Genomic DNA, 26,838 nt, shown 5'->3' with positions numbered 1-26,838 from the left:
ATAATAGTGAACCCAAGTTTCATCGGAAGTTAAAATTTTGTTGAAGTGCTCACCTTATCTTTCATAATGTTACTTCAGGTCTGTGCACACACCCAACGTTTCCTTGTGTAGCCGCGTCAACTCCTTTGGGGCCCATCTCTTACATGTTTTGCAGTACTTCAGCTTGTTACAGATAATGTTATGAACTGTACCAGTACTAACTTGAACCTTATCAACTATCATTTTCACAGTCACACGGCGGTCGGCACGAATAATGTTATCAATTCGATTTTCAAGTGAGGGAGTTGAAACTGCAACTGGTCGACCAGAACTGTGTTCGTCAGTGACCGAGTCGTGACCATTTTTGAACTACTCTACCCACTTGCAGAAATTTGCACGATTCATACAACCTTCACCACAAAATTTAGATATTCTACAGTATATATTCACTGGTTTCTCGCCTTCAGCAAGCAAACGACAAATAACAAACATTGTTCGACTAATGTGGACGTTTCGAGTGGACTCGCCATCTTGAAATGTATTTTTGAGGTTATGAACAAAACAATGTTGATACGTCAGCTGATCAGGGCTCATCCCAGTGATGCCAACTTACAGCCATAAAAGCACCAGAGTCGCCTTACTAACAGCTTTTCCCCTGGACAAATTTGTCTCTTTAATTATTGAATGACCCTCGTATGTTGCAAATAGTTGATGATCTCTCTTAAGTTTGCAATGTTCAATAATGTGTGCTTTTCTTTTAAAGGAGTCATTAATTAGAGATTTTATACTGTTTGCTGTGTTTCTTTTTCCTGAACGGATTGTTGGTGCAACTTCTGGTTCCCTGTTTTCCCTTTGCCCTCAGGTGATTGAAACACAGCTACAGTGAATCAATGTTAAGTCCCGACCTGTGAGTTTTCAGTGTCGAATTTAGTTTTAATATAACTCAGTAAGTGCATACCTAAAAGTCATTAAAGCACAACGAGAGCACTCAAGTACATTAATTTGTTCTAGAGAAGTAATACTGTCTTTGCCAGATATGCCATCTAAATTGAGACGAGACGGACAAACTGTCCTAGTGAACTAATACAATCATTACTTGAGATGCAGAGGGTACAGACTAGCTTTTTTGCCGTGTGTTCCATGTGCAGCAAGCAGCCGGAATCTTCAACTACCTGAAAGCCAACGTGATGTTGGCGATCCAGCAGGAGCCGACGCAGGACCTCAATCCGGAGACCCTGGGTGCACTGTCCTCGCTCATGATCGCCCAGGCGCAGGAGATCTTCGTCTACAAAGCCATCCACGGTAAGACCGGCAGTCGCGTCGCTCCTAGGGTGGTGCGGTGCTCGTGTCGGGCAGCGAGGACACGCCGTGCCTCCGGGTGCGCGTCAGTAGGGTGTTCGATCCGTCGTCTGTCGTAGTAAATAATTTGGTGCCGAGTTTTAATTTTCTGGTTTTGTCACACCTCGGCATTTCTGTCACCGATAAGCACGTACGATGGACACGGGCGTAAAGAAACTTACGAAAAATGAAGTGTGTTAGCTTCTGAGCTAATGTAGTCCTCTGACTTCACTACTAGTGAGTCCGTCACCTCAATCTGTGCTGTGCTAACTGTCGACCCGACTCTTCCGTTCTATCCTAATCTAAATCGCAGGCTGCCCTATCCACCAGTGTTACTGCAGTGGAGATTCTGCCTCGAGGATGAAATTAATAATATTTTGATACAGACAGTTTATTAGCGAAAACTGTATCAAAATCTCTACAATAGTTCCCGAGAGTAGCTCGAATGTACAGTCATAAACTGCAGCAGGGGAGTTTTATTCAGAACACGTGTTGACAGATGAGATTGTCTACAACAAATTGACAGTGGACCCCATTAGGCCTCGGGACTGTAAATTCCGAGTAATCTCAGTCAAACAGGTGTCTTCTTTGTCAGTGGTTTGCAAATGCTGTGTCCAGTGTGGCAGATAGTAACAGCAGCTGAGCAGTGTAGCAGGACACAGCTGGCTGTTTTTCTCTCTACATTGACCAGTAAGCACCAGTCTGAGTAGATCGGCCCCAGTCGCAGTTTGTTGCTAGCGTACATTACGTAACTCGACACACCCGACATCCCTGAAGGATTTCCTTTTTTTATAGGATTTACAAAACTTCTAGTTTTATTGTAAAAAATTACAGTAAATAAAGTAAACAAGATTGTTGTTGTTGTTGTTGTTCTGTGATGAAACAGTCCTTGTCACTTGTTTGACAAAAAGTGTTTACAAGCGGATTTGTACTCGACTGTATTTGAACACACCGCGGTCACGAAAGAAGTATTCCTTCACAGGACGACACGGGCCGAGCCGGTGTAGCAGCGGAGGCACTTCTCGGCTCAAATTGCATTCCGGATTGCTCGACGTAAATTTTTTTCTGCGGTTCCCGTAACTGATTTGGGAGACTACCTGTATTTTCCTTCTGGGAATCGACAGCCGTGTACAGCTTCCGGGGAGCTCTAAGTGGAAGAGGCGGTACCCAGTCTCCCCCTCCTGCCGACATTGAGGCACACTTCGTGCAGAAGTTCCCTCGAGGATCCCGACTGAAGACGACCGGATTTTCTCGATACGGCTTATTACGCTGTTGCAGGAGTAAAAGATACCTAGAAAAGTAAAAACAGTTTCTACGTACCTCCTCTTCAGAAAATATTTATCTGCTAAGTAGCTGTGGGCTGGGAGTAAGACTGTGTTCGAAACTGAAAAGGTACGAGGTTTTGTCGCCCGTCTTGTCACCGAGATTATTTCTGTAGCAGAAAACAGATTTTTGCCACTAGTCACTTCATCCGGGGTATTTTATTTTTTCTAACTTTGCAAGTATTTTTTGTCTTTTCCACTGCCCGTTCATAAATATTATCGTACCCGATCGTGTCGGAATGCTAGTCCTCGACGAGGCGCCGCTCTTCCACCTCGCTTACCGAGTGAAATAGAGGACGTGTTTCCTCGACGACAACTAGCTGCTCGCGTACGATAATTTATATGAGTGAGCGTCTGGAAATGAGAATAAATTCTCGTATCGTTGTTATGAAAACATAACTTAAAAGATAGAACTATCTTTGCAAGCTTACCGTAGACAGATATTCGTTTCCTTTCATACCGTCACAGCTATCGTATAATAAAGTGAAATTGTTTACAGTGACGTGTTAGTGTGACGGTCAGTGTGCCAGGATGGCGTTATTGAGAAAGATACCGCAATCTCTAGTTGTGGTAAGGAAGAAGTTACAATATAGAGGGAGAGTTAATAAGTAAAATTAATTTCGTTTTTGTATTGCCCGATCTCATCGGAGCCACGTTTACGAGCGACAGTGGGTGTAACAGGTAGGCTCCGCAAATTTTATTTGTAGTGTGTCGTATATCTCAAATTACATCGGCGATGTGGTATTTAGGTTCTAAATTGAGAGAACGGAATCCTTTTTTCCTCGGCTGTGGTCTTGTGCTCTTGGGTGTGGTAACCGTTTTGAGGCTTGTGCAAAAGAGAGAGAAACATCATTTAAGGTTGCAGCATCGGCAGCCAATGTGTACATATTTGCTTCAGATATTTGACGTGGGACTGTCTGCTGGGTTCCTTACTTCAGGCAGCAGGCAGCTTTTCTGCTGCCCTCGTGAGTTTCTCACAAATCCCAGAAATCCAGCTCGGAGCCTCGTGTTCAGTAACGAGCACAGACATTTGATTCCACCAGCGGTAGAAGAGCACGGTCTGTTGAAGATTGCGAGGTCACTCGACCCGTTCAAAGTAGTCGTCCCGGCGTTCACCTGGAGTGATTTGGCCCGGACGACAAAATATCTAAACTATAATTCGTGGAGAAAAAATATCTTTATTTCCCTCTCATTGTGTTTCTCGTCCCATTCCCCTGTACCTCAGATGTAAATTTAGTTAAATTTGACAAGAAGTACAGCTAAATGGGAAAATAAAAAGAAGTCCTTGTTTTTCACCACAAATTTTTGATCAGCTAACATCCCCACAGTCTTCCATTACCATGGAAGCTACGAGAAGAAATTAGAATTGCTGGAGTGATGTTAAGTACCAGACTATGGAAGCAGCCAGAGTACCGATAATCTTCCCATTTGCCTTTCTGTATTCAGAGATTTAAGAAACAATCTTGTCGAGTGCCTGTACAGGGATAAGAAAGAATTGGCTACCAAAGGAAATTCGTCTTGCAAATATCTCTTAAAAGAACTTGCTAAAATATCTGGTACTGCTATCAGCCATTAATTACCTCCCTTATTATATTTATTGTAATGTCAGTTCTGTCCCTCAAGCATCCAGCTCATTTTCCTAATTTAAGAAATACTAGATCCAGTGCCTAGCCATCCGTATTTAACGTAAGGCAGTCGGGAGTCCCTCAGACGTGTGACAGTTTCTGTACATTGTATCGTCCCGTGTTTGTACTTCACGGTGGCCGTGTCTGGACGAGATAGCAGTGTGGAGTCAGACTGATAACGTGCAGCAAACAGGCCAGTGATGCTTGGTCTCGGTAAACAGTTGCACTCGTTTGCACTGAGTGCTCTGTGACCTCTCGAAATGTTGCAATTGTGTACCGAGTAAATTATCCTTCTCACAGTTAAACCAGATCGACAACTGGGTTTAATTGTTGACTGTAGTAGTATACTACAATCCCCTGAGTATTGCTCACAAAGGAATCGTAAGGAATTGTGAGGACGAGATAAGTTTAATTGCAGCATGCACAGAGGCATTTAAATAATCATTCTTCCTGTGTTCTGTATGTGAATTGAACTGTTAGAATATATTCAGTATCCCCTGTCAGTCCTGTTTGAGTAATATTCTGGAACCAGTTGCGCGACTGATTTGTAAGCAATCTCCTTTTGCACTGATAGCACTTCCCTAGTCTTCTACCAGTAAGCTGAAGTCTACCACCTGCTTTACCCACGACTGAGCCTGTATGATCACAGAGTTTCGTATCCCTACAAAGTTATACACCACGTATTTGTACGAGTTGGCTAATTCCGACAGTGACTCATTGATATTAGAGTTTTTGAACTGCACAATTTTACACATTTAGATCGACCTGCCAATCTTTGCACCACTTTGAAATCTTATCGAGATCTTGTTTAATATTTATGCAGCTTGTTTCGGACTGTACTTCATTATAGACACCTACATCATTTTCAAAATGTCAGAGGTTACTATTTATTTTGTCTGCAAAGTCATTAACATACAACATGGACAGCAAGGGTTCCTGGGGCTCACCTGAAGTTACTTCTACATCTGACATTGAGTCTCCATACGAGGTAACACGCAGTGTTTCCCCTGCCAAAAAAAATTCTCAAGCTATTCGTAAATTTTTCTCGATACCCTATGTGTTCGAACTTTTAACAGTAAGTGTAGGTGTGGCACCGAGTCAAATACTTTTTCTACCTGACATGTGATTCGAAGCTTTCAGTATGTAAAATGAGGAAAGTGCGAATTGCGTTTTGTGTGACATGTTTTCAGAATCTGTGCTGGTTGGCATTGAGAAGGTCATTTGTTAAAGGTACGTCATTGTGTTTGAGCTCAGAATATGTTCTCAGATTCTACAGCAAACCGATGTCGAGGATATTGGACAGTAGTTTTGTTGATCCCTTCTACTACCCTCCTTGCAGACATGTGTGACCTGTGTGCGTGTGTGCGCAGTGCTATAAATTTGGTCGTATACTGGTAGGTGTCAGACAGAGGAATACTTGTATTATGTAGCAAGGCATGTTACTATTCGAACCTCTAAAAGCAATTTGGAATAGTTCAAATATGCCTCAGTATGAGACAGTCTAATAGGATTGGAAATGTGTGTGCGGCTGCATGAGATGTCTTCCTAAAATCTAGTCCGTGGAAATTGTTCATTAGAGTTCTGCATTTTTGTGCTATTCTGAGTAAAACTCCAGACATTGTCTCACAAATTTATTCAGAAATGATTACAGAGTAGTCTGCCGTTTCTGTAACTTCCAAACAATAGGATGTCAGTTCAAAGAGGCAAATAATGTAATTCTCAACTATAAGCCACGAGTAAAATATTGCGTATTTTCCTCTGGCATAACAATTCATTACGAGGATGAATTTAGAGCAAATTATTCGACATGCTTGAAACAAATCACTGTAACTTTCTTCTGTCCTTGTTCCGACTGCTTTGTGAACTGAGAGCTCTGACGTAGCGTAAAATATGAGAAAACGGTTGTCTCTCAATCATTTATTTAGTTCAGTCCTCTGAAATACTTCTCATTTAAATCTGTCTTTACTTTGTAATGAATTCTTTGTTGCAGATAGATGCATCGTCATGCAGTAATAAGCATAATTTATTCCTTTTTGGTAAGCAGTCTCTCTTGTAGACTGGCTCTCATTTTCACAGTATCGTATCGAAGAATTGAAGGTTCCCCTCTGTTTTGCGTATGACTGAACCTATTTTGTTGTTCCGTTTCTTACCTGCACAGACTGTTACAGCCAGGTGTTTGTACAGATTAGTCTTAGGGTAATGCTGTTTGCATTTTGTAAAGTGAGCAGTTTTACATTTCTAAACATTTAAAGCAAATTTCAAATCTTTACACCACTTTCAGAACGGTTCGAGATCCGCCTTGATATTTGTGCAGCCCTTTTTGGCCGGCAGCTCTTTGAGGTGACTACATTGTCTACAAAAAATCTGAAAGTGGAGTTGTAGCCCCAGTCAGCCGAGGTCGAAGAAGGTGGAACAGGGGAAAAATTCGTGTAGTCGCAAATTGTTGTACGGGGTAGGAGAGAATGCCACAAACATCTGCAGGGGTGAGTGTTAGGATGGGGGGGGAGTGGAGTTAAAGGTTACTTTCTTATTTTTCTTGAATAACTTGAAAACTACTGTTTGTAGTGAATATGTTCATTAGCACAAAATTAACTTACATTAAATTTCCTGCAAATTGGTCCTATTAATTTTTACTCTAGTATTAATAGTTTATGCTTCGCAGGAGATGGAAAAAATGTTTCATTGGTGTAAAAATGTTCATAAAATTAATGTTAGTCAAGTGAAATGGGTTAAGGACAAATCTTAAATATGTGTACCACGTCTAAGTGCAGTAGAGTCTTTTTAAGTGATACATTGTGTTCTGGGGTTGTAACGGGTGGAGGGGGCGAGCGTCGAGGGTAGAAGCACGGAGGAAGGTGGGTCTCCGCATTGGGAGTCACGCATTTCCCTCCTCTGTAGGTCTGTCCACAAACTGGAGAGGGAGCAGGTGACTCCCCACTCTCTCTCTACACCCCACTGTGTCAGCAGAAGCAACTCCAGTCTGATAGGCAGGGAAATCGATCCTTAATCGTGTACACCAACTGTAGCTTTTCTTCCAGGGAAGCAGACTTCCCCCGCCACGTGTACTGCTCACTTCAGAGTTAATAGGCAGACCGTACTGCCGCAGTATTTCCTGTCCTGTTAAGTGAGCTATTATGTAAAAAAGTTTAGACAGCTGTAGCTGTCAGTCGTCCACCAAAACGAAGATCCTATCCCGACAACAACACACCGTCAGTACGTATTCGACGGCGGTTCTGCAACACCTAACTCGATACTGCTGCAGATCTACACACACAACTCCTGACTGCAGCTACTTAAGAGATCTCAGAAAAGCAGTGTTGAAGAAACTGAGATTTCATTACTACGTGTTGGAGGCCACTATAAGTACAAAAAGCTGAAAATAGTCTTGTGAACTCTAAAAAATAAATCTGAAACGGGTTGCTGTTCAAATTTCTAAGTTCAAAGGTCCTTTTAAACTTGCATTAGGACCATCAGCCCACATGTGTTCAAATCATTAAAGTTCCTGTTCACAGTCCTCGTCACACTGAAACAGCCAGAACTTTTCCTATACAATTCCGAAATCATTTAAGAGAGTAACACAGTTAATAAACTGCTATTTACTTTTGCACTCGGCATTCAGTGGTTGTCTTTAAATAAAGTTTTTGCTCGCCATAAATACTCAGTAAAAAAAATTTACTTAGTATCGTTGTGCTTTTAGTTCAAAGTTTACACACGATTTACTCCAGAACAAAATATCTCTCGACTCTTAAAATTTCACAAATAGTTAATGGTAAACACCAGCTACCTTTATCACTGTACCGAAATGCGGAAGTCACAATATCACTTCATTTTACACATAATGCATTCGGACACTTTCAGCATGACTTGCTCCTTCGAAAGCCGGTCCATCACCTCCTTCTTCTCTCTCTGCCTCTCCCAGGACCTCTATCTCATGCGTTAGGTGGCAAACCGTCTCACTTATTATTGGCTGTACAGAATTACAGCCAATCAGAACTGACTTTCAGGGTGCGGCTCCCGCCAAAATCTAGCAAGAACCAACCACTGCTCTCAGCTCATTGACGTCAATAAAATAAGCAACTCAAAACTCTCTTGTTAAACAAATAAAATGAAATGTACTTTAAGCTGTACTTTACATCTGGAATTTAACTATATAGTCGCGAACATTCTGGCTGTCTCTTACGTATTCAAACATGCTTGGACATTTGTCATTCACTAGTAGGGGAACCATTGGTGGATTCGTTCCCACGATACAAAGCTGGAACACTTGCAAGTTCCTATAGAGAATAACAAACTGAAAATTTAATATTGGCGAATGTCCCACATACACTCACACAAGTACTCTTTCACACTCACCCTAACACAAAACATAAATATCTACTTCAAATTCTTAAAGTTATTGCTACAGCAAAATTACGAAAGAAACATTCCACATGGGGAAAATATATTAAAAACAAAGATTCCATGACTTACCAAACGGGAAAGCGGTGGTAGATAGACACAATAAAAAAACACACACACACACACAAAATTTCAAGCTTTAGCAACCAATGATTGCTTCGTCAGGAAAGAGGGAAGGAGAGGGAAAGACGAAAGGATGTGGGTTTTAAGGGAGAGGGTAGGGAGTCATTCCAATCCCGGGAGCACATATAAATTCCCCCTAAGGTAAGTCTTCCCGCTCCTGTGTGTGTGTGTGTGTGTGTGTGTGTGTGTGTGTGTGTGTGTGTGTCGGATAATTACGTTTTTTACTGACGTTTTAACTTCCAAATTATGACAATTATTGACTTCAGATTTTGACAGTGTGTTCCTTTACACAACAAAAGGTTATTTACCTAACATGAAGTTCCTCAGGCTATTTCTAGATCAGTTATTAATTTTTACAGTTCGAGAATGTAATTACGCTGTAAGCGCCTCTCCGCTACTTCCACATGCTGCAGTCACGCTATATGGTCACGACGCGCATCAGCAGGACATAGCTCGCCCGTTGCAGATCGTATAAGGTTCTGATTGCTTACACTGGAGCCCACATGCATTCATACAAGAAAGCTTTAATAGACAAATTGGCGATAGCACCCTAGCTGCGATGCTCAAGTCCTCTGAATTCCGTGACGGGAGAGATTTGTGCATACTAATGGCAGCACAGTTCACCATGAGAGAAGTGAAGTAACTTTCACGTAATTTGCCAATTCACTACTGAGTGATTACGACACGGTTACACTGCTAGCGATAGACAGCGGTGAGTGCACGGCAGCAGACGGCATCGCTAGTGATTCTTAAGGCGTGCAGCAGAGGTCGGTATAGCTTTGTGAAGCAGTCTGTAGTTGCTTCTTGTGGCATAATGGGGTAGGAGGAGTTGGGATCACTTGCTTGCTGGTCAGTTTACATACAAAGATTGGAAGTGCCGAACCACAATCCAGTGACATGACGTATGTTCTGTGTTTACCCTCCACCCTGTTACAAGCCAGAACAGAAAGTCCCTTAAAACAGCTGCATAGCACTTCAGTGTGGTACAAACATTTAATTGTTGTTATTGTGATCTTCAGTCCTGAGACTGGTTTGATGCAGCTCTCTATGCTACTCTATCCTGTGCAAGCTTCTTCATCTCCCAGTACCTACTGCAACCTACATCCTTCTGAATCTGCTTAGTGTATTCATCTCTTGGTCTCACTCTACATGTTTTACCCTCCAAGCTGCCCTCCAATACTAAATTGGTGATCCCTTGATGCCTCAGAACATGTCCTACCAACCGATCCCTTCTTCTGGTCAAGTTGTGCCACAAACTCCTCTTCTCCCCAATCCTATTCAATACCTCCTCATTAGTTATGTGATCTACCCATCTAATCTTCAGCATTCTTCTGTAGCACCACATTTCGAAAGCTTCTCTTCTCTTCTCTTCTCTTCTCTTCTCTTCTCTTCTTGTCCAAACTATTTATTGTCCATGTTTCACTTCCATACATGGCTACGCTCCATACAAATACTTTCAGAAACGTCTTCCTGACGCTTAAATCTACACTCGATGTTAACAAATTTCTCTTCTTCAGAAACGCTTTCCTTGCCATTGCCAGTCTACATTTTATATCCTCTCTACTTCGACCATCATCAGTTATTTTGCTCCCCAAATAGCAGAACTCCTTTACTACTTTAAGTGTCTCATTTCCTAATCTAATTCCCTCAGCATCACCTGACTTAATTCGACTACATTTCATTATCCCCGTTTTGCTTTTGTTGGTCTTCATCTTGTACCCTCCTTTCAAGACACTATCCATTCCGTTCAGCTGCTCTTCCAGGCCATTTACTGTCTCTGACACAATTACAATGTCACCGGTGAACTTCAAAGTTTTTATTTCTTCTCCATGGATTTTAATTCCTATTCCAAATTTTTCTTTTGTTTCCTTTACTGCTTGCTCAATATACAGATAGAATAACATTGGGGATAGGCTACAACCCTGTATCAGTCCATTCCCAACCACTGCTTCCCTTTCATGCCCCTTGACTCATAACTGCCATGTGGTTTCTGTACAAATTGTAAATAGGCTTTTGCTCCCTGTATTTTACCCTTGACACCTTCAGAATTTGAAAGAGTATTCCAGTCAACATTGTCAAAAGCTTTCTCTAAGTCTACAAATGCTAGAAACGTAGGTTTGCCTTTCCTTAATCTTTCTTCTAAGATAAGTCGTAGGGTCAGTATTGCCTCACGTGTTCCAACATTTCTACGGAATACAAACTGATCTTCCCCCGAGGTCGGCTTCTACAAGTTTTTCCATTTGCCTGTAAAGAATTCGCATTAGTATTTTGCAGCCGTGACTTATTAAACTTATAGTTTTCTAATTTTCACAATTGTCAACACCTGCTGTCTTTGGGATTGGAATTATTATATTCTTCTTGAAATCCGAGGGTATTTTGCCTGTCTCATACATCTTACTCACCAGATGGTAGAGTTTTGTCAGGACTGGCTCTCCCAAGGCCGTCAGTAGTTCTAATGGAATGTTGTCTACTCCCGGGGCCTTGTTTCGACTCAGGTCTTTCAGTGCTCTGTCAAACTCTTCACGCAGTATCTTATCTCCCATTTCTTCTTCATCTGCATCCTCTTCCATTTCCATAATATTGTCCTCAAGTACATCGCCCTTGTATAGACCCTCTATATACTCTTTCCACCTTTCTGCTTTCCCTTCTTTGCTTAGAACTGGGTTTCGATCTGAGCTCTTGATATTCATACAAGTGGTTCTCTTTTCTCCAGAGGTCTCTCTAATTTTCCTGTAGGGAGTATCTATCTTACTCCTAGTAAGATAAGCCTCTACATCCTTACATTTGTCCTCTAGTCATCCGTGCTTAGACATTTTGCACTTCCTGTTGACCTCATTTTTGAGACGTTTGTATTCCTTTTTGCCTGCTTCATTTACTGCGTTTTTATATTTCCTCCTTTCATCAATTAAATTCATTATTTCTTCTGTCACCCAAGGATTTCTACTAGCCCTCATCTTTTTACCTACTTGATCCTCTGCTGTCTTCACTACTTCGTCCCTCAAAGCCACACATTCTTCTTCTACTGTATTTCTTTCCCCCATTCCTGTCAATTGTTCCCTTATGCTCTCCCTGTAACTGTGTACAACCTCTGGTTTAGTCAGTTTATCCAGGTCCTATCACCTTAAATTCCCAGCTTTTTGCAGTTCCTTCAGTTTTAATCTACAGTTCATAACCAATAGATTGTGGTCAGAGTCCACATCTGCCCCTGGAAATGTCTTACAATTTAAAACCTGGTTCCTAAATCTCTGTCTTACCATTATATAATCTATCTGATACCTTTTAGTATCTCCAGGGCTCTTCCGTGTATACAACCTTCTTTTATGATTCTTGAACCAAGTGCTAGCTATGATTAAGCTGTGCTCTGTGCAAAATTCTACCAGGCGGCTTCCTATTTCATTTCTTAGCCCCAATCCATATTCAACTACTACGTTTCCTTCTCTCCCTTTTCCTACTGCTGAATTCGTCACCCATGACTATTAAATTTTCGTTCCTTTTCACTATCTGAATAATTTCTTTTATTTCATCATACATTTCTTCAATCTCTTCGTCATCTGCAGAGCTAGTTGGCATATAAACTAGTACTACTGTAGTAGGTGTGGGCTTCGTGTCTATCTTGGCCACAATAATGTGTTCACTATGCTGTTTGTAGTAGCTTACCCTTACTCCTATTTTTTTATTCATTGTTAAACCTACTCCTGCATTACCCCTATTTGATTTTGTATTTATAACCCTGTATTCGCCTGACAAAAAGTCTTGTTCCTCCTGCCACGGAAGTTCACTAATTCCCACTATATCTAACTTTAACCTATCCATTTCCCTTTTTAAATTTTCTGACCTACCAGCCCGATTAAGGGAGCTGACATTTTACGCTCCGATCTGTAGAATGCCAGTTTTCTTTCTCCTGATAACGACGTCCTCCTGAGTAGTCCCTGCCCGGAGATCCGAATGGGGGACTATTTTACCTCCGGAATATTTTACCCAAGAGGACGCCATAATCATTTAACTGTACAGTAAAGCTGCATGCCCTCGGGATTTAATATTTGATCATAACTTGCTTCATTTAACTGTAAACATTAATTTTATAACAATTAAACAGTATTTTTAATTATCTGTTTTTCTTTTCTTTATCCTCCTCCAATCTGTTAACTATTAGTCCTTAAGTAAAAATTACTAGGGCCTTTTTTGTGGGAAATTTAATGCAGATTATTTTTGTAATAAGGAGCATTTTTGCCATTAGTCGTGGTTTTCTTCGAGAAAAACAAAAGTCGTCATTAAACTCTCCTCCAAACTCTCACCCCACTGATGGAAATTTTTAGGATGTCGTTCTTGACACTCCCTCTTACCATCGTACAAAAATTTGTGACTACACAAATTTCCTCCCATAATTTTGCTTCATTGAGTCGACTGCTAAACTCCTTTACCAGGTTACTGATAGGTAGGGTGAGCTGCAATGCTCCTGACACGCAGTTCCAGAACCTACTTCTTCCCAGCACGAGTGGATTCAGGGTGCAGTTCTGGGAGGAGGGGCACAGTTTCTTACTCCGTCCACTGCAGATATTACATGTGATCACATCTAATGTGCCACAGATGCCTACAATTTTAATAACAATATTAAAATATATCGAATGTCTTAATATAAAGTAGCTAAGTATCTAAGTATAACATCGATAACATTGCAATTCGGGAAAACATGCCAAATGGAAAGTATTTGTCCAAAAATTTGAGAATGTGTCATCAAATTAATTTGAGAATCATAATAGAGTGCGAGATCAGATGTTCGATTAGTGGGGATTCTAATGTTTCTGTCAGTTAATGCTAAACTTTAAGCTGTTCACTTTCTCTCTCAACTGTGACTGTGTTTATTTGAGGACTGCTTCTTCAAATCGTGCTAGAGATAAGTACTTAGAACAGTATTCGTTTACGACATTAAATAGGAAGTCTCAGGAAGAATTATCCGAACGGAATGTAGACCAGTAGATGTGATGTACATGCACAGATGACAAATTATTACACTTTCACAAAAAATGTAAGATTTATTCGACAGAATACGTGTCACAAATTCAGCAGCGGCTCCCTCCGGCCGTTACGCGAGAGGTCATTCGGCTCGACGTCGATCGGTCGAGTTGTCGGGTGCCCTCCGTAGGGATACCGTATCAAATTATCTCCGATCGGTGCATTAGGCCGTCAAAATCCCACGGCGTTCGGAGGGCCTCATTCGTAATACTCCAAACATTCTCGATCGGGGAGAGATACGGCGACCTCGGCGGCCGGAGTAGGGTTCGGCGAGTGTGGAGACGGGCGGTAGGAGCCGTCGCCGTACGTGTGCGGGTGTTATCTTGCCGAAATGTGAGCCCGGGATGGCTCGCCGAGAAGGGCGACAAAATTGATCGTAGAATATTGTCGGTGCACCACTGTGCTGTAAGGCTGTCGCAGATGACAACCGATGGGGTCCTGCTGAGAAGAGAAATGGCACACCAGTTGTGAGGCCAGTCGGTATCCCACCGCTGTCCGTAGCGTCTCCTCTGGTCGTCGCAGCTCAGTTTGAGGCGAGAATCGTCACTGAAGACAATTCTACTCCGGTCAGTTAGCTTTCAGGCTGGTGCAGACGGCGTTGGGATACGAACCCGGCTGTCGTCCCCGTACGGCCCGACAGCCGAGAGTGACGGTCTGGTGTCGTAATTTCTTTTCGTAACGGAACCTCGTCGGTCGTCATCTGTGACATCCTCGTGGCACAGCGGTACGTCAGTGATATTCTGTGCCCCGTTTTGTCACCCTTCGGGCGTAAATTTGAGCGAGACGGAGCACGTCTGAAAATGGCGAGAGTTTCTACTGCCGGTCTTCGCCCTTGCCGAACCCTATCTCGGTCGGCGAGATTGTCGGGTCTCTCCGCAGTCGAAAATGCCGGGAGCGTTACGGGCAGGGGCTTCCGACCGTCTCGGGATTTTGACAGTGAAATGAGCCAGCCGGTCGGAACGTGGTACTGGTATCGGAGGCAGGCAGGTATAGGTCGGGGCTACCAAAGGTTGAGGCCACTGGGCGGTTTCCAGAATGTGTGACGTTCTGTAGGGTGAGCCCCCACCTACGCAATTCAGAAAAACTTGTCTCGGTGGGAAGAATCCGAGTGGCGCAGTCTGTGAAGCAGTTGTCGGAGTGCAGCACATCGTGTGGAACGGGATGTTCGGGAACTGGGTGGACCGGCTGCCTCTCGGCTTCAGATTGACGGTGGCCATTCGTACGACGGGTGGCTCGCGAGTTGTCGTGCCCACGTAGAATGCAGCACAGTGGTTGCAGCCGAGTTGGAGGATTGTGTGGCTGCTTTCGTAGTTGCCCTACCTTTGATGGGGTATCAGTGACTGGAATCGAGTAGACGATAGTGGGAGGACGTTCGGGACTGGTCGGTCTCGCATATAGGTCTAGGTCTCGCATATAGGTCTAGTGTAGTGATACGAGCCGTGAGGCGAGAGGTGGGTATAAGGGTGAAGTGGGGACAGACGAGGATATTGCGTAGGTAGAGTGTGTGGCAGGAGACCACTGCGAGAGTGGTCGGGAGATATTTTTCGTTTCGTGGCACGACGAGAGGTAGTCGAAACTCTTAAGGGAGAATGTGACTCGGTTGCTCCGGTTCTGGGTAGTACCGAGTCGAGAGAGTACTTCGCCGTGGCCAACCTCTGGGCGTGTAGGGGACGGTAGTCGACTGGCGATACTCGGCACGGGGGATCTTCTTCTGGACGACGCTGGCAGAGTAATTTGGACCTCCTAACACCTCGGTGAGACCCTCGGCGTATCCAGTGTGCCTGATCGTCACTACAGGTGAGACATCTGCGGGTGACTGAGCTGTGTGGAAGGGACTTTCTGCTGTGGAACGAGTGGCAGCTGTCGAAGAGGAGGTCGGTGCGAATGGAGGTACCGATGTAGCCGTCCTCGAGATGGAGGTTAATGCCGAGGAAAGTGGCTAGTCGGGTTGAGGGCGACCGGGTGAAGTGCGTCAGGGAGAAGGTCTTGCGGTTCTGAATGAATGTAAATATGTTGTCCTCACTCTCGGCGCACATCACGGGGATGACGTCGGTGACTTCGAACCGGGTGAGCGGTGTAGGACCCCACTAGATGGCCGACGAATGTTTTAGTGCAGGGTAGAACAGTGCCACGCAGGTGTCCGTTGCTGTAAAATGGATTTGTTTGTAGGTAATACATACAAAGGAGAAGTAATTGTGGGTGAGGAAGTAGTTGATCACGGTGACCAGTAAGGAGTCATTCGGGCACTGGGAGAGGCACCGTCCAATAACAGCAGTGTCGTGGGTGTCGGGGTGTCGAGGGAGAAGAAATGGCGTCAACAGTAATAAGTGGGGCACTGTGTGGTAAATAAACGGGAACTGTAGAGTGTGTGTGGAGGAAATGGTGTCTTTTGTGTAGGAGGCTGGATTACGCATTTTAGGCTTAAAGTTTCGATTCACGAGGGCAGAGATTCTCTTGTGGCGTGCAGTAAGGAGCCACGACGGGGTGTCCCAGGTGGTGAGATTTGTGAACATCGGGCAATGCGTAGGAGGTAGGAGGGGTCGGGTGTGAAGGGAGAGATACTCAGGGGAGAAGTTCTGGGACGGACCTAGGGATTTTAAGAGGTACTGGAAATCTGGCTGGATTTCTGGAATGATGTTGTCGTGGCAGTGTTTGTCTGTGAAAGTATCTGACAGCTGGCAGTCCTGCCCCCAGATAATTGGTGCAGTTCAAAACTACTGTACTGGAGCCTTTGTTGGCAGGTAGGATTATGAAGTTAGGATCAGCTTTTAGGTGGTGGATTCCAGTTCTTTCTGTGGATGTGAGGTCGGATGTTAGTGTTCTGTGCAGAATCTGAGAGAGGAGAAACGTGTGGAAAACACTGATGACAAGAAGGGACAGGATGACAGGACATGGTGTAAAAGGCTAGAAAATAACTTCCATGGTACTAGAAGGAGCTTCAGAAAGGAACACAGGTATTGGAATGTATCCAACAAATAGTTGACAGTGTTGGCTATAAGTGCTAGTGTGCTGCATCAGTCAGAAGACTGATGACAAAAGAGGTAGAAGGTCATTCTGTGGTTTGTCTGTTCTGTGTGGATTTACGGACCGTGTCGGATTTGTCGTTGCTGACAGGCACACTCAACGTGGGAATGTGTACCTTCGTACGGTGTTAAATGTAGTGTGTAATTTCTAGAACTCCTCACCATTTTCAAGACTTTCACTTTTTTGCTACTGTGTTCTCTGAAAATTCGCTGAGAGATTGGGAAAATGATGTATTTAAAACCACCACCACCACCACCACCACCACCACCACCACCAGCAGCAGCAGCAGCAGCAGCAACAACAACAACACTTCAACTGTTTTTTGTGTGTGTGTGTGTGGGGGGGGGGGGGGGGACGACAGTTCTTATTTATCATTTTCAAAGAAAGTTTACAAGTCCATTGAGATGGAGAAGGATTGCAAGCTATGGTTCTCGGATATTTTAGTTTTGTGGAAGTCTAGAGGCTAGCTCAGTCATTGAGTGTACGGCAAACTGATGCACACTGAAGGAAGGATACTCGAACACAGATAGTTTTCACTGCCCCGTATACGTGAAAGAGGTCCTCGACACGTTAGTACTCGGAACAAAACTTACTTCTGACGATGACCACGTGCACTCCGAATTGCAGCACTGGAGACACGTGTTCAGAGAGAATCATTATAGTGAGAGACACGTCGCAAACGCTTTCGGGCGCCGCGGGTGGAGGACTTCTCGTCAGTCGCAGGAGAGGCCGAGCCGGCTCCTTTCCTGTCGTAGTGTGGGGCGACGAGCAGCAAGTCGGGACGTGTGCCGCGGAGACACATACCGAGGTCGGCGGTCTCGCCTACTCACAGGATACGAGAAATGCTACACCCCGTTACAGGCGACGCAGTTCTTCGTGCACCCGGTACGTTCGGTGTCCTTCACGAATGCGGCAGGATCTGTACGAGTCGGACAGTTTAAACATTAGCAGAGTGTACTTCGCACGGCCGGCTTATTGTACAGTGGGAGCTCGACGGGTCGGCCGTAGCTGAGGACTGCCCGGTAAAAGGACACGAAGTACAGTTTGAAAACACTAGAGTCGTGATTTGTGTGTCGGTATATTCGGATTCCGTTATAAAGGAAGCAGCCGAGTTCGGAATAGACGGCAACAATTTTAACGGACACGAGCAGTAAAACTTCAGTACGGTGTAGGGGGCGGGCCTCGGTTGTCGAAAGGAAGCGACGTCGTACGCTTGACGCGTGTGGGTGGGAGGGGCAGCTTCGGAGGTGGCACCACCTGACGTCATTCGGTCCCGCGGCGGGCCGGAGCTGCTGTCAGCTGCCCGACGTACCCTTCGTGCACTCGTCGTTTTCGGCCCCCTCTGATTGGTGCCAGAGGCTGCAATCGTGCCTGTACAAGTGGATGTCTGTGCCAGACCCGGCAGTCGGTGGTTTTTACTCCCCTGTGACAGTGGCGGGGAGAGCCGTCACGAGGTAGAGAATTTTATTCTAACTGACACGGCAGAAGATTTTATTTAAAAAAACACTTACCTATATCTGGAACGGGAGTCCTGTTTGTAATGAATTACTGACAGTCACGCAGCCACACACTGAACACTACTGTGCAGTCTACAGGAATTTTCAGTTCTTAAATCTAGGTAACCAGATAATATGTCTGCTTGTGTCTGTATGTGTGGATGGATATGTGCGTGTGTGCGAGTGTATACCTGTCCTTTTTTCCACCTAAGGTAAGTCTTTCCGCTCCCGGGATTGGAATGACTCCTTACCCTCTCCCTTAAAACCCACTTCCTTTCGTCTTCCCCTCTCCTTCCCTCTTTCCTGATGAGGCAACAGTTTGTTGCGAAAGCTTGAATTTTGTGTGTATGTTTGTGTTTGTTTGTGTGTCTATCGACCTGCCAGCGCTTTCGTTCGGTAAGTCACCTCATCTTTGTTTTTATATATAACCAGATAATTTGTAGAAGTAACTAATGTGATATGCGTTGTTTTCTTTTGAACTGACAGGAAGTTCTAATTTGTTGCTTTATTTTAAATGTGAACTTAGCCCTTTATACTTGACTTCGTAACTGCTATCTACGTGCTAGACAGTGGGGAAAAATCTAAGTGAAGCCATATTTGTCTTATTTTCTGATAGTGAACATTACAGATTAACTGAAACTGTCGTAAGCTGTAGAAACTAAATAATGTGACTAAACAGTGTAGTTGTTAACAGCACTGTAATGACTCTGGACTAAAAGAAGAGAGCCTAAAACATTCAAAGAAGCTCCTGCAAGGATTACGTAATTTCGCTCAAAAATAGTACTGTATCTGTGGAATGGTATTTTTTTCTTTAATGTTTATCCCCTCCCTCCCCCCCCCCCCCCCCCTTCAGATTATTTAGTGTAATTTACTTTGAGTCACGCTCATAAATACGCTCCAGAATTTATCACAGGTATCTCAGTATTGTTGTGGAGACCTATAAAATTAACGAGGTTTCCAGTTAAAATTTATCGTGGCAGTCTTGTCTGCGACTACTACAGTTTTGTAAGAAAAACAGTAAAATTCAGCTGTAAATTAAGATACACAATGTATGGCTATGGGAAGAAATTATTATTATTATTATTATTATTATTATTATTATTTTTTTTTTTAAGTTGATAGCAAATCTTTGACTTCTTGCGTCCAGAACACAATTCCTTTTTTTTTTTTTTTTTTTTTGACACAGGACCAGACAAAGGCATTCCTTTGCTACCACCCTGTACAAATACACAAAAATGAGTATAGAAGAGATGTCAAATTCTGAAGCAGATGCTGTTTGATCCTGCTTAGTACGTGCACAGATTATTTCCTTCCATACACTTGTGTGTGGAATCCATTCTAATGCACATTCACGCCAACACCTGTTTTCCTCTCTGTGGTCTGCAGCACAGTCTCAAGCTGTGCTGTCCTAGACGTGGTTCTGGCCTGGCCGAAAGTATTCTCTTTCCCTCTGTTTGAGCCTGGCTAAATGGATGCCTTTCTGAACTCTGTAACATTATGAAAAATATTTTACATTGAAAATGTACATACGTAACTCACTCACCACGTCCTGGAGCTGCACATTAAAATTTTCGTTTCCAGAACTCTTCCAACCCGATAACTGTATCAAAGGTTAGTTTGATGTCAACCTCTGTGCAGACACTGTTGCAAATTGACAAATAATTCGTGCCTTTCGACCTGGGGACATCTCTGCACGGTGGAGTTGGTCCTGCAACTCCTCGCATCTTGACAGTGATTTCTCAGCCTCTACGTCTAGTGGCACTGTTCTCCTCCTCATTTTAAGGTGGGGCCCCATTTACTCGTGGCCGCACGTCGGGCGTCTCAAGAGTGTCGCTTTTTTCCCCGTCTATTTTGACGAGACACTGAATGGAAGTGTCATTGCACAAACTGGCAATTTTTTTTTTAATACAATAATTTTGGGTATCGGGCCACGTCATTATAAAACACTAAAGCAACTAAATTGCCGACATTTCGACTGACTCGCTGCGGTCCTCTTCGGGGCAGTTAACTGCAGAATACTGGTGAATGTCTTTCCCTACATATTGTCTATTTCAGGTATATGGTCGCTACCGGCATCATATATCTGGGAGTCATTGGACAATTTGAAGATAGATATCTGTGCCGTATGGTAGGCTATTGCCTGTGCTACTCTGGTGGCTGATTGGGTGACAACTCCAGTAGGTGATTGGTGGGAAATAGAATAGGTGATTGGTAAGAAATAGAATATCAGCTATATAACTGAAATAGTTAACGTGTGGATGTCAACATTCACCAGTACCCAGCAGTTAACACCTTGAAGAGGATCACAGGGAGTCGGTGGAAATCTCGGCAACTTAGTTGCTGTAGTATTTTAGGATAACGTGGCCTGATACCCAAAATTATTTTGTCGAATATGACTCTGGTCGTGAAAGCCTAGGAACTTAATAGCAATTTTTTCTTTAAAAAATGATAGAAATTTGACAGTCTAGATAAATGAAGATATGATATATTCGGAATTAGAAAAAATTGAAATTTGTTTAAACCCCTGATGTCTTTGTATCCCTTCCAGATCACCCATTGTTTATGCCTGTTAGGGGAACATTAATAGTGTCTTCATTTTTTATAAGTCAGTGTGTGTCAGGTTAGGCATCATTTGGTTTACAGTTAAAGTTTGTAATGGCCAGTTCATGTTTACTTCTAAACACAGTGACATTAGAGTATTTAGTTCCACATTGTGCACACAAGTATATCTACTTTTTATACTTTGTACAGATATTTGGCAATACAGAATCTTTGCAAGTGCATTTCAGATTTCTCTCAAAGAATGAGGTTATCTGTTTTCAGATTTCTGCCAATATATTTTGTCTATATCTACACAACTAACCTGCAATTCACACGCAAGTGCTCGACAGAGGACCTGTCGAACCATTTCGGCTGTTTCTCGGTCGTTCCATTTTTGAATAGCACTCGAGGGAAAAGACAGCTCAGTCTTTCTGTGTGAACTCTGATTTCTCTTATTTTATTGTGACCGTCATTCCTCCCTACGTAGGTGGGAGCTGACAAATTTTTCACATTCGGAGGGGGAATTGGCGACCGAAATTTGGTGAAAATGTCTAGATGCAATAAAGGTAACCTTTGTTGCAGTGATTGCCACCCAGACATGCATGTTGTATTTGTGACACTCTCTGTAGTATTTTGTAATGAAACAAAACTAGCTGCTCTTCTTTGAACTCTTTCGATGTCCTCAGTCGGTCCTGTCTGGAATGGGTTGCACACCACACTGCAGTACTCCAGAAGAGGATAGACAAGCCAGTCTCTTCAATAGACCCTGTTATACGTTCTAAATATTCTGGCAATAAAACATGGTTTGGTTCACCTTCCCCACAGCATTTTCTGTGACAGTTCAAATAGAAGTTGTTTGTAATGTGTAGATGTTTAATCGAGTTGACAACTGTTAAATTTTTACTATTTATCATGTAACCAAAATTGGATGTTCTTTTTAGTACTCTTGTGAGTGACTGCACACTTTTTATTGTTTAGAACTGATTGCGACTTTTCACACAGCACAGATAGCTTGTCTAAATCATTTTGCAATTTGTTTTAAACTTCTGATGACTTTACTAGACGGTAAATGACAGAACACTTCCTCAAGGAATGCCAGGGATCACTTCTCCCTAAAACGGTGTCAATCTTGTAGATTTTGAATTCTTAAATGTGACGTACTTTTTTTTCTTCTGCCAACAGTGTCCTGACTTGTTACATGTTAATTTATGTGGTACAAAACACTCAATTTAAAGCTGTTTCGGTATATACTCGGTCCGGTGTATTCTATTTCTGGTGTCGCGGGCACGAACATCTCTGCGTATTGTCCGAACGGAGAGTGACGGTATCGGATGTTCATTTCTTTAAAAGGTAATCGACACGATTCCCTACCGGTAATGCCCATTACTGTCCCGAGTAACCAGTTTTCTCTCTCTTCCTCCTCCTTCGACCCCCCCCCCCCCCCTCTCTCTCTCTCTCTCTCTCTCTCTCTCTCTCTCTCTCTCTCGACAAAATACAGAGACTGTCGCATTTGCAGGGTTTCGTCTTGTCGGAAGAGGTGGAGGACTTTTGACGTTGCTGTTGCAGATCGCATGAAGGATGCGGTGGTGGCGAAGCTGAGTGCGCAGTGCGAGGAGCTGTACGCCGAGGTGATGAAGCTCTTCCAGAAGGAGCTGCTGCACGCCCTGTGGGACCGCGACTGGCTGCCGACGGTGGGTCTCGCACCTTATCAAAGCTAATTCCCTCGGCATTGCCCGATTTTATTTGACTCCGGTCAGTTTGTCGATTTGAGACACGGTCTGTTTCGTTCGACTGCTCTTCGGAGTTCTTTGCCGTCTCTGACAAAATTACGGTGTTGGCAAACCTCGAAGATTTTATTTCTTCTCTGTGAACTTTAAATCTGTTTCCAAATTTCTGCTTCGTTTCGTCGACTCCCTGCTCGTCGTACGGACGGAATGACATCGGAGCTAGACTGCGACCCATTTTGACAGCCGCTTCCCTTTAGTGTCCTTGGATTCTTAAGACTGCTGTCGAGTTTCTGTGAGAGTCGTAGATATTGTTTTCCTCTCTGTAAGCACATCTTCTTTTTAGATTTTGAAGAGTGTGGTCCAGTCGGTGTAGTCACAAGCATTTTTTAAAATCTTGGTTTGTGTTTCATTAAACTCTCTTCAAAGATGTGTAGGTCAGTATTGGCTCACGAGGTCAACTTCCTCTAGTTTTTCCATTTTTCTCTAAATAATTTTAAAGCTGTGATTTATTAAAATGAAACTGGTAGTTTGGCAGTATTCGCACTTGCCAGAACCTGCCTTTCTCGGAATAGGAATTACTATGTTCTTTTTGAATTCTGAGGTTGTGTAACCTTTCTCATACGAGGACGGTTTGGTAAGTCTAGTAAGTTCCCGTAAAATAATGTAACATTTATGTCGCACCTTCGCAGTCGATAAGCTGGATTGTTCCGAGCATTGTATAAAGAATTTGGACGACGTACGGTGTACGGCTCATTGTCGACGGCCGTGCGAATCGGTCGGTGTGTCGACTGCGGTGTAAAATAGAGAAAACGGAGCTTTGTGCTGTTATTTAACATTTTCATTTGATGGGTTAGACTGCCACACAAATTGAAATAGAATTGGTTGAGGTTCAGGCAGACTCTGCACCATCATTGAATACCATTTAATTTTGGATTAATGAATTTAAATGTGGTCAGACAGGCACTGAAGACAAAGCCCGTTCCGGCCATCCGGTTGAGGTCACCACAAAGGAAACCGTTGGCAAAATCTGTGATTGGTTAACGAAAGACTGACGAATAAAAATTCGTGAGATTGCCCAGACTGGAGGCATCTCAATGGTGTGAGTGCATAATATCCTGCATAGAGAATTGACTACGAAGAAGCTGTGTGTGAGGTGGTTGCAGTGATTGCTCACTGTCTGCCAAAAGTGCGTCCTGGACAACATTTCGACAGTGTCTGTCAATTTGAGACTGTTGATGAAACCTGGATCTATCATTACACACGGACGTCAAAATGGCAGTCAAAACAACGCATGAAGGATGGTGAAAGTGCACTGAAGAAAGCAAATGCCATTTTGTTAGCGGGTAAGGTGTTGTTTTGGGAATCCTCATAGATTAATTGGAAAGGTAGAACCGTAACTGGACTCTTATCACGAATCATTGTTGGATCGTTTGAAACTTACGTTGTCTGAAAAAGACCGAGGTTAGCTCAAAAAGAAATGCTCTTTAATCAGGATGTTGCACCATCCCACACATCAGCGTTAATAATGACGAAATTGCACGAATAGGGTTTTGAATTTGCTCCTCGTCCACTCTATTCTTCCTGTTCCCTAACTTCAAACTTTGTCTTGCTGGGGACAAATTTTTATCATATAAGGAAGTGGTATTTGCAATCGACCAGCATTTTAGAGTTTGACAGAACCTATGTTTCCGACTGGATGAAAATGCCGGAGGATCGCTGGACCGAGTCTGAGTCCCTCGAAGGAGACTGTCGAGAAGTAAGGTGAGTAGTTTACAAAACAAACATATTTTCTCGCCTTTTCACCAGACTTTCCATTCTGCCCTCGTATATCTCTCATATCGAGTAGAAAAATTCTGTCGTGGCTGGCTCTGCTGAGAATCTACATCTACATCTACATCTATACTCCGCGAGCCACCTTACGGTGTGTGGCGGAGGGTACTTATTGTACCACTATCTGATCCCCCCTTCCCTGTTCCATTCACGAATTGTGCGTGGGAAGAACGACTGCTTGTAAGTCTCCGTATTTGCTCTAATTTCTCGGATCTTTTCGTTGTGATCATTACGCGAGATATATGTGGGCGGTAGTAATATGTTGCCCATCTCTTCCCGGAATGTGCTCTCTCGTAATTTCGATAATAATCCTCTCCGTATTGCGTAACGCCTTTCTTGAAGTGTCCGCCACTGGAGCTTGTTCAGCATCTCCGTAATGCTCTCGCGCTGACTAAATGTCCCCATGACGAATCGCGCTGCTTTTCACTGGATCATGTCTATCTCTTCTATTAATCCAACCTGGTAAGGGTCCCATACTGATGAGCAATACTCAAGAATCGGACGAACAAGCGTTTTGTAAGCTACTTCTTTCGTCGATGAGTCACATTTTCTTAGAATTCTTCCTATGAATCTCAACCTGGCGCCTGCTTTTCCCACTATTTGTTTTATGTGATCATTCCACTTCAGATCGCACCGGATAGTAACTCCTAAGTATTTTACGGTCGTTACCGCTTCCAATGATTTACCACCTATGGCATAATCGTACTGGAATGGATTTCTGCCCCTATGTATGCGCATTATATTACATTTATCTACGTTTAGGGAAAGCTGCCAGCTGTCGCACCATGCATTAATCCTCCACAGGTCCTCCTGGAGTACGTACGAGTCTTCTGATGTTGCTACTTTCTTGTAGACAACCGTGTCATCTGCAAATAGCCTCACGGAGCTACCGATGTTGTCAACTAAGTCATTTATGTATATTGTAAACAATAAAGGCCCTATCACGCTTCCCTGCGGTACTCCCGAAATTACCTCTACATCTGCAGATTTTGAACCGTTAAGAATGACATGTTGTGTTCTTTCTTCTAGGAAATCCTGAATCCAATCACAAACCTGGTCCGATATTCCGTAAGCTCGTATTTTTTTCACTAAACGTAAGTGCGGAACCGTATCAAATGCCTTCCTGAAGTCCAGGAATACGGCATCAATCTGCTCGCCAGTGTCTACGTCATAATATGAGAACACAAAACATGTTCCATTATTCTACAACAGATTGACGTAAGCGAAATAGGCCTATAATTATTCGCATCTGATTTATGACCCTTCTTGAAAATGGGAACGACCTGCGCTTTCTTCCAGTCGCTAGGTACTTTACGTTCTTCCAGCGATCTACGATAAATTGCTGATAGAAAGGGGGCAAGTTCTTTAGCATAATCACTGTAGAATCTTAAGGGTATCTCGTCTGGTCCGGATGCTTTTCCGCTACTAAGTGATAGCAGTTGTTTTTCAATTCCGATATCGTTTATTTCAATATTTTCCATTTTGGCGTCCGTGCGACGGCTGAAGTCAGGGACCGTGTTACGATTTTCCGCAGTGAAACAGTTTCGGAACACTGAATTCAGTATTTCTGCCTTTCTTCGGTCGTCCTCTGTTTCGGTGCCATCGTGGTCAACGAGTGACTGAATAGGGGATTTAGATCCGCTTACCGATTTTACATATGACCAAAACTTTTTAGGGTTCTTGTTTAGATTGTTTGCCAATGTTTTATGTTCGAATTCGTTGAATGCTTCTCTCATTGCTCTCTTTACGCTCTTTTTCGCTTCGTTCAGCTTTTCCTTATCAGCTATGATTCGACTACTCTTAAACCTATGATGAAGCTTTCTTTGTTTCCGTAGTACCTTTCGTACATGATTGTTATACCACGGTGGATCTTTCCCCTCGCTTTGGACCTTAGTCGGTACGAACTTATCTAAGGCGTACTGGACGATGTTTCTGAATTTTTTCCATTTTTGTTCCACATCCTCTTCCTCAGAAATGAACGTTTGATGGTGGTCACTCAGATATTCTGCGATTTGTGCCCTATCACTCTTGTTAAGCAAATATATTTTCCTTCCTTTCTTGGCATTTCTTATTACACTTGTAGTCATTGATGCAACCACTGACTTATGATCACTGATACCCTCTTCTACATTCACGGAGTCGAAAAGTTCCGGTCTATTTGTTGCTATGAGGTCTAAAACGTTAGCTTCACGAGTTGGTTCTCTAACTATCTGCTCGAAGTAATTCTCGGACAAGGCAGTCAGGATAATGTCACAAGAGTCTCTGTCCCTGGCTCCAGTTCTGATTGTGTGACTATCCCATTCTATACCTGGTAGATTGAAGTCTCCCCCTATTACAATAGTATGATCACGGAACTTCTTCACGACGTTCTGCAGGTTCTCTCTGAGGCGCTCAACTACTACGGTTGCTGATGCAGGTGGTC

At 43.3% G+C, this 26,838-nt stretch overlaps 1 protein-coding gene across 10 annotated transcripts in view; it reads left to right on the top strand.

Moving 5' to 3' along the window:
• Window positions 1-26,838, top strand: part of LOC124718930 (programmed cell death 6-interacting protein) — a 147,802-nt gene that overhangs the window by 9,478 nt on the left and 111,486 nt on the right. For all 10 annotated transcript variants that reach the window (XM_047244590.1, XM_047244589.1, XM_047244586.1 and 7 more), the window contains exons 4-5: window positions 1,128-1,281; window positions 22,426-22,550. In XM_047244590.1, the coding sequence (XP_047100546.1) occupies window positions 1,128-1,281; window positions 22,426-22,550 (279 nt within the window). The remainder of the gene's footprint in view (window positions 1-1,127; window positions 1,282-22,425; window positions 22,551-26,838) is intronic.

This window comes from Schistocerca piceifrons, chromosome 10, assembly GCF_021461385.2.
Source record: "Schistocerca piceifrons isolate TAMUIC-IGC-003096 chromosome 10, iqSchPice1.1, whole genome shotgun sequence".
NCBI lineage: Eukaryota > Metazoa > Arthropoda > Insecta > Orthoptera > Acrididae > Schistocerca > Schistocerca piceifrons.
Note: the sequence above shows the minus strand (reverse complement) of the source record. Positions and strands in the feature narration are given on the sequence as shown.